We start from the raw sequence: 9,157 nt of genomic DNA, 5'->3' as shown, positions 1-9,157 counted from the left end.
TTGTTTCATCTCGTCGGATTTATTTTATTCTAACACCCTGATAATGTCATATATATATATATATATATATATATATATATATATATATATATATATATATATATTGTATTTTTTTTTTCATATAGACATATTGCATTACATAACACAAACAATTCCTATCTCCATATTTTGGTCTGAATTCTTTCTAGTGGTCTTACTAATATTCTTGCTTCGGGCAAGAACTAGCTGATATAGCTGCTATAATCACTGTTGGACCAATTATCCCTTATGATAAATCCAAACGAATTCAAAAGTACTTGAGTCAACAGCTACACCAGGCAGTTTTTGCTTTAAACAAGCATATTAATACGAAAATAGGAAAGGATCCAAACAAAAATATGCAAACCGAAATTACTTGTGATATATATATATATTATATATATATGAAAAGTGAAACAAAAAATACAATCGTTGATCTCATTCAAGACTTGAGCAAAATTAGAATAAATGCTAAATAATTGGCTTATATTAATTTGGTTTATATATATATATATATATATATATATATATAAATGTCATTGGCAACAATTAAGGAAATGACACAAAAATACAATGGTTGATCAAATTCAAGAATCCATTTTTTTTTTCAGTGTTAGTTTCAGTAATTCTTTTATTTACAGAGTTGCCTCCCCTTTGTTCGTTCTTTAACTTCTCCTTTCTCATATCCGTCTTTTGTATCTCTGCAAATTTTCATCTCAAAGATCTCTTCCACTGCCTTCATTCTTTTCTGCAAAAAAAAAAGGCATTCAAACAAATCAAGACCTGATTCGATAGGCTCGTCTGGAAACAACGCGAATGTCTTTGCATGTATTGCAACATATCTGGTTCACAAATACATGTTTGCAGCGATTTCGGGCTCGGAGTTTGCGACACAATGTCAGGTTTTCATTCTCTGGCTTTCCGCACTTGAATGCTGAGGCTGAAAATGAGAAAAAGAAAATTGGATTACAAAAAAAAAAAGTAAAAAAGATTTGCATATATATGTTCTGGTTATGCACGTATCTATGATTTTTTTTTTTTACCTAGGGGTCACCACTTATCAAGGCCCGGAGGCCACTCGAGGATAAGGGTTACTGAGTGTACAGTAGTCAATGGGATTATATAGTAATCGTTACTGGTGGAAATTTGGTAAATTGGATTACTTAAGGGGACGGTTCATCAAGAATTTGTTTATGTTGGACTTGAAGACACACAAATTGTAATCATATGGAAAACAGGTAAACAGAAAAGAATGCCACGGACGTGCAGTTCGAAGAAAGAAGCTTTGTTCATGGAATCTACGTTTTGGTTTAGGCTCAGATAAAGAATGGGCATAATTATTGACAGTGGTTCCAGCTAGACGAGTGCTTTCATGAAAGTTTGCCGACAGACGAGCACTTGCCATGGAAATAACGATAAGGTAGAGACAAGCCAGGAACGTCTCTTTTGTGGGAAAGATGTTGCAGGGAAGAGAAAAGGGCATCCCCCACTAAACTACGAAGTCTATTTTGAACTCTGTCAAGACGGGATAAGCTGCTTCTTGCAGCTCCTGGCCAGATGTGGCAACAGTACTTCATCCTTGAAATAAATATTAACAATTATTTTTATACGGACACTAGTGTTTCATTCTTATACAATCATCAGTGTGCAAAGTGATAATTCGTGCTGGTCGAGAGATTTGAACTCTGTCAACAAAACCAACATTTGCTTTGCAAGCTAACATCTTTCCTCTAAGCCACCGCCAATTAACATGTAAATGGAAGGAAATTAAGTAATTATCTAGTTATGATGCATGTATGGTAGTTAACCATTTTTTCAATTGTTTAATTAACCACTTTTTCTCAATTCATTAAATAGGGCTCAACTTCATGAAATTTATGACTACAATATTTTATAATAAATATTTATAAGTTTTACCCTCACATATATATATATATATATATATATATATACTAGCGAAGGGAGGGGGTGCCCGGCTTTGCTGATCGTAAAATACGTTTAAATATGATATTTTAATTTATTCAGATTTCGTCTATATTATTAAAGTCGTGATTTCAAAAACACATTTGGATGCCATCAGCTAGAATCGACACCGAAAGCAAAGCTGTACCAACATGACACACATACGAACTGATTAAAATTAAACTAAGATGATTGTATAAAATGTATAACGATTATTTCGATTTTGACCCCTTAAAACCTATTTTGACCAGCTAAAGATCCATAAAAGAACGGTCCATAAAAATCCAATTATTTGAGGTCCCCCACGCCGCTCTATGACTTTTTGTTTTGGAAGAAATAGTTTGAAAATATGGAGGCCGACGGACATAGTGAGTTTCATAAATTAGATATGAAAACCCTAGCATGGGTGCCCGGCGTTGCCCGGGTATTTTGAGATGTTGAGAAAAAAAAAAAAGTGGTCAATTTTTTAACTTTGACCCCTTAAAATTTATTGTTTTGGGCTTAAATTAAGTTACTAAGTTAGATCCATGTCCAAAGAACCTATATCTAAAATTTCAAGTATTTAGACCCAAAATTGTCGGTCAAATCGTTGAACTGTGACCCCTTAATCGCCAAATTCCTGGCCGAAAACCGATTACATCGATTTTCCCAAATTTCAGTACCCTGTATATCAAATTTCGAGTCTATAGACTTAAAATTGACAGTTATTGTGTAGCGAAATGTAGACACACAGATACACACGCAGACAGACACTTTCACTTTTATAGATATATATATATATATATTAACGGAAAATTTTATAATGTGATATATTTTTATGTATCGATTTTCAATATCTATTTCAACAGTCCTTTAAATGTATAAGTTATGAAAAAAATATATATATATATAAATATATATATATATAGCAATTAAGCTACAGAGAACTTTTCTGTTTTATCCCCATAAGGTTTTATTAGGCATCTTAACTTGACGAGCCCTTATGAGGGTAAAATATGGAAATTATATATATATATATATATATATATATATATATAGGCAACATTTTTTTCTTTATGGCCTATTTCATTAAATAAAATACATGTTTTTTGTCTATTAATTCTATTTTCGATCCTTTACAACTTCCGAATAACAGTCTTTACTTTTGGCGGGAACTGGATGATGTAATCGCCATGTTTATCATAAGTCCAAGTACTTTCCAATCCTTCAGGATTCATCTGCAGGGATAAATTAATCCAACTTGTTTTGAATAATTTCTCTCTTTTTTCCCATTGGTTAAACTTAATAGCCTCCTGAAATGTTTGTAAATGTTATTAAAATAAATTTGCAAACACTTCAGTATGTCATTACTGTTGGTAAAGTTTTTAAAAAAGCTATATCTATAATATAAAGCTGTGTGTGTGTCTGGTCACGAATAGGCTCCTATATGGTTGACTATTTTAAAAAACTGATCACATATAATGATAGAAGATGTATCGAGACACAGGAATGGGTATGTTTGATCTGGCAGAACGGTGGTTCATTAAAATTGTGGGGTCTGCGTTCGCGCCTAGTCCACAAAGTATGGAAATAAAAAAAATTTAAAAATTTAAAAAAAAACGTTTACAAGTGTTTTTGATATAGATGTACATAATAATACTTTGATAAGTATGTTTTAACTTAAATAGGGATGGTATAATAAAATTGTGGGGTCTGCGTTCGGGCCTGGCCTCCATAGAATGGAAATAGGCACAAACTTATAAAGTTATTCAAATAAATAAACTTACAATCACTTCAGTATGTCATTACTATTGGTAAAGTTTTAAAAAAAAGCTGTATATATATATATATATATATATATAAAATGCAAATCTGAAATATTTTAATTTTTTGCCCATATTATACCTGGTAAAACCTAATCAAAATACCTCAAAGAAATTGAAATTTGGGAGATAATAATAACAATTAATGTCCAATCCTTTCTTTAAGCTTCACAAAAATTAGAAACATCTGAATTTTCAAGGACTTCCACCCTTTCCTTGCCTTCTATGCATAAAACAAAATTAAACTAAATATAGCCAACATTATCCCCCTCCTGTATGCATAGCAGCACTATTCTATAATTCGGAATGATCAGAATGATCAGTTAATTAGTTTAGAAGTGAATCCTAGGCATGCATATAAATTAGTACTAATTGGGAGATTTGAACGCATACTGAATACTTTGGCCTGTTCCCATATTGAGTGTTATTTTCACAACGTTTCAGTCTATGTAACTTCCCCACTTCTTCAGGTGTATCATATTGAACTCGAAAATTTGAATGAAATTATTCACGGTAGCATACTCTCGTTCTGTCAGCCATGACCGTGTAAAACGTCCTAAGTAATTCACAAGTGTATCTTGAGTATCACCCACACTTAGGATTGAACCTTCAATCTCCAGAAAAGGTGTCATTTGCTACCGAAGTTTACCATGTACTTTATCCGTTATGCAATGAGTCCTTGTGGAAATTTCTATCTGGTCATGGCTTACAGACCGAGAGCATACTACCTCATGGATTAAGCATAGGGTTCGGTCTGAAATTAAGTGTAAATTCCAGAGTTAGACATGATTCTCCTGGAGAAGGTCGAAGATTACATCAACAGAAACGTTTTCAATTAACAGAAGCTGAGAACAGTAGTCCGAAGACTATTAATAAGCAACCCTCATCTTAAAAATTCAGAAGAATTATAAGTATTGTTTTTCTGCATTCGCCCTAGAACAGTGGTTCCCAACCAGTGGGCTATGGCACGATTAGGGTGTGCCGTAAAGAGATTAGAACTAGAAGCCATTTAATTTCATTTTTTTTTTTTAATAAAAACATTTAATTTCTTAATCATGATGACATCGTTCAGTTCCAATTCTAAATCTGGTGCTAGTAGATCAAGCTGTCTGAAGATATTGGCTTCCTGAGACGAAGTCCACCTAACATTGATGCTTTTTCGCTTTTCTACTTTTTGCAAAACTTAATTATGTTCTGTAAAAACAAAAACAACAACCCACCTTTTCCCCCTTTTCCTTCTTCCCATTTCCCCTTTCTCTTTCTATCCCCACCTCCCACTTCCTGACTGGTTTCCTAACTTAAAATGTACCAAACATTAATACTGTAACTCTTTTACCTCTCCCATTAAAAATAATATCATTCATGTTCAGGGCAGGGAAGAAAAACGATAAAATCCACTAGAAAACAACCAAACCAAACACTACAAACTAGCGATTGAAGATACAAATAGCTTCTTGAAGAATAAAAACCTTCTACAAAATAACTGGATGTAACATGAATACTATTTCCAAAATAACTGGATTCGGCATTAAATAACCCGAAAAGGCTTGATATGCTGCAAAACAACCAAACCAAACTAAACTAAACCAAACCAAACTAAACTAAACCAAACTAAACTCTACAAATTAATATTTGAAAATATAAAGAACTTGAAGCATAAAAACTGTTATCAAAGTGACTGGAATCGACATTAATAACTCTAAAAGGGTTGATGTGCCGTAAAACAAAACAAACCAAATCAAACCAACTCTAAGTAAACCAGCCATCAAAATATTACTGCCATTCTCATCGTCCTACCTACGTGAATATTGTTTCTTACCTGAACATTAAAATTTTTCAAGAAAACATGAAAGACTTAAAAATATTGAAGAAGAGTTAAAAATGTCTCTCTGACATTTACCCACATATTGCAGCAGCAGTAGCGTCTTTTTTTTCACCACTTATCAAGGCCCGGAGGCCACTCGAGGATAAGGGTTAATGGGTATACATTAGTCAATGGGATTATAGCATAGTAATCATAAGCAGTGGAAGTTTTGTGAATTGGATTACATAAGGGGACGGTTCATCAAGAACTTGTTTACATTGGATTTGAAAACAATCAAATTGTAGTCAGTTGGAAAGCAGACAAACGGAAGAGAGTTCCACGGGCGTGCAGTTATAAGAAAGAAGCTTTGTTCATGGAATCTACATTTTGGTTTTGGCAAAGATAAAGAGTGGGTGAAGTTATTGATAGGAGTTTCGTTGAAACACCAGGCACAACTGTCCCACTATTATTATTCTATACCAGATATTGAATGTTGATTCATGTGAATAAAAATTCTCCATATATAATTATGCATGACACAATCATGTTGACACACCGGTTCTCGCCAGATCGCCGAAGTTAAGCAACGTTGAGCCTGGCCAGTACCAGATGGGTAACCATTTGGGAAGGCTAGGCGCTGTATGTACCTTCTGGCAAAGTTAGGTGTGGGGCCAGCACACTCACCCTGTAAAAGGAACTCCTCGCTACAAAAGCATCTATAAAAAAGTTATAGATGGCCTATGCCCCTCTACGGGCTCAAGGGCTATGGATGGATGGATATATAATCATGTTTTTTTTTAATTATTTTATTGCAAAAAGGCTTTGAGTAGAAAATATGTATTTTTGTGATCAGTGTGCTTCGAAATTTACAAAACATATAGTGTGCTGACAATTACAAAAGGTTAGGAACCACTGGACCAATTTAACCTGAATATTGTTTTTTTTATTATTATTATTGTTATTTTATTTCTAACTCTGGATTGATTTGTTTTGAAGAATTTAGTTTGTCTTTTATCTTTTTTGACAACCAATGAAAATTGTCAATGGCTCCATTTGAAAAACAAACATCTTTCAACGAAATTATTTGTCAAACATGTTAACTTGTTTATTAATAAAGAGATTATTTCGTCCAGACATTTTGTAAACAAAATCAAAGCTAAATTGGCATATGGAAACGGACGATTGAAGAAAACATTCAAAGTATAAAAAAAACAACAAAAAATAAATATCGATAAAAAGTAAAGCATGTTAATTGAATAAAATGGAAATAAATTTTAAAATTTGATTTCTTCTAATTGAAAGACAAGAAAGAAAGAAAACTCTAAGAAGAATATTTTCAAAAGAAAATGTTAATTCGAAGATGGATTATTCAGAATCACAAATGTACTTGCAGCGTTCAAAATCCCAGCAGATGATTGGTAAGAGTTCTTGATGACAAGAAAAATGCTCAGAATAACAAACCACAAAAAATTACGAAATGAAAAATGGGATGGCAGTCAATACAAACTGTTGAATTGGAAGCCATGTTTAATTTCAGAAGAGTTTTCGATGGGTAGCTATTCTATAGAAGTCCTGGATATGAAGACTTTTCAGTGGGTAGCTGTTCTGTACAGGTCCTGGACTTTATAATTTGGCAAGCAAAGAGAAAAATATCCTTCTCGTGTTGACACAAAAAATTATGTGCCGGAATGCTAAAATATTCAATTTTTATGGGGCAATTCTGGTTTCTGATTGGTTGATAGCAGAATGTGAATTAATTTGATTGGTCAGTTCCTATCGGCAGTGATTATATATAGAATCTCCCAACTTTCAGGAATCATACCGTTATTTTATATAAAATATTGCAACAAGAACATTGATTTTTTTTTTTTAAGCCTCTGAACATATGCTTGTCCAGGATTGCCTGATCGGCCACATCCAAGCCAAATTTTCAAAATGTTGTGCTTTTTTTTCTTTTTTTTTTCTTTGAAGCAGTTTGTCCTTCAAAAATTGTATTTTACTTTTTTGAAAGCGTAACATACGGAGTAACTAAAGAATAAACAGAATATTATCTAGTACATAAAGTTCTATAAAAATTTGAATGTCCATGAAGGGCTTCTATCCTCTCTTTTCCCCCTTTCCATGAAACGAAATCAAGCTAATTTTCATACAATTGTGTTCCAAAATTCATAATGATCGATTAATTAGTTTGGGTTGATTGATTTTGTTTAACAGCGTATCAACCCTTTTCCGGTTATTTAATGCTGACTCCAGTAATTTGAGGAAAAGGTTTTATGCTTAGAGTTGTTTATATCTTTAAATATTTCTTCATAGAGTTTGGTTTGGTTGTTTTGTTTTATGGCAAATAAACCCTTTTTGAGTAATTTAATGCCAAATCCAGTAATTTAGGATAAAAGTTTTATGCGTCGAGTTTTTTATATCTTAAAATATTTTTGATGGTATTTGTTTTGATTATTTTGTAGAAGAAATATGCTGTTTTCGAGTTTGCAGAACATGATTGAGTTTTGCAAAGGAATAAGGGGAAAAAAACAATGTTTGGTGCATGTTTTCTCAGGAAGCCAGTATCTTCAGACAGCCTGATCTGGTAGCACCAGATGCCCTAACATGAATTAAGACTCCGAGCTTAATTATATCTGGGAGCAATGGGCACTAAGAGGCAACTCAGCTGAAGCCTCAACTTTTGATGTCTTTAAAGGTGATACCCAGCACCAATTAGTTTTGAAAAGAGTCGTGTACATATACATGTATGAACATATACACATGCATAACTTTATATATAGAATGTTTTGTTTCTGAATTTTGGAGATGACGATTGATTATTTGGATTACAGTTCTCATCTTGAGTGTTATTCTCACAACATTTCGGCCGTTGTAATATCTGATTTCAAGTGTATCTTGTCAAACTCTGAAATCTTTCAGTCGTACTCGGGAATCTGCATAAAATTTTACACAGAACTCTTTATTTGATCTCCAGGAGTAACATGCTCTGGTTCTATCAGCCATGATATGGTAGAAAACATAATGTGCAATTGTATTTTTTAGTGTTGCTTCCAAAAGACTAACTTTATAATTGAATTTTATCAAGTACTCTATCCGCTATGCCCAGAGTTCTTGTGGATGCAAAATACAATTGTGAATTACTTATGACTTCTACCCAGTCATGGCTGATGGAGCGAGAATATTCTCCCTCTATGGATTAAATAAAGGGTTCTGTTTGAAATTTCGTTCAAATTCCCAAGTTTAACAGAAAGATTACTGAGTTTGACAAGATGCATCCGAAGAATTTTGGAGGTTACATCGGCTGAAACGTTGTGAAAATAATACTCAAGATGAGAACAGTAGTCCGAAGAATCCAAATAATACGAGAATGTTTACTCATATCCGGCATAATCATGTTTGAGCCACAGTTTCCATCAGATCACCAAAGTTAAGCAACGATGAGCCTGGCCAGTACCAGATGGGTGACCATTTGGAACTTCCAGATGCTGTATGCACTCTCTGTTTCTCTCGGCATTGTTTCCAATCGTCCTGGACTTCTCTTTTCCACTAGATTTAAACAGTGCCGATTCAG

The 9,157-nt window shown here is 33.4% G+C and overlaps 1 protein-coding gene across 1 annotated transcript in view; it reads right to left on the bottom strand.

Moving 5' to 3' along the window:
- Positions 1-594: 594 nt before the first annotated feature.
- Positions 595-9,157, bottom strand: part of LOC145249495 (A disintegrin and metalloproteinase with thrombospondin motifs 6-like) — a 733,443-nt gene continuing 724,880 nt past the window's right edge. The window contains exon 25 of the mRNA XM_080111103.1: positions 595-958. Within this exon, the coding sequence (XP_079967229.1) occupies positions 795-958 (164 nt within the window). The 3' untranslated portion in view covers positions 595-794. The remainder of the gene's footprint in view (positions 959-9,157) is intronic.

This window comes from Euprymna scolopes, chromosome 28 (genome assembly GCF_053919585.1).
Source record: "Euprymna scolopes isolate OS-2025 chromosome 28, ASM5391958v1, whole genome shotgun sequence".
NCBI lineage: Eukaryota > Metazoa > Mollusca > Cephalopoda > Sepiida > Sepiolidae > Euprymna > Euprymna scolopes.
Note: the sequence above shows the minus strand (reverse complement) of the source record. Positions and strands in the feature narration are given on the sequence as shown.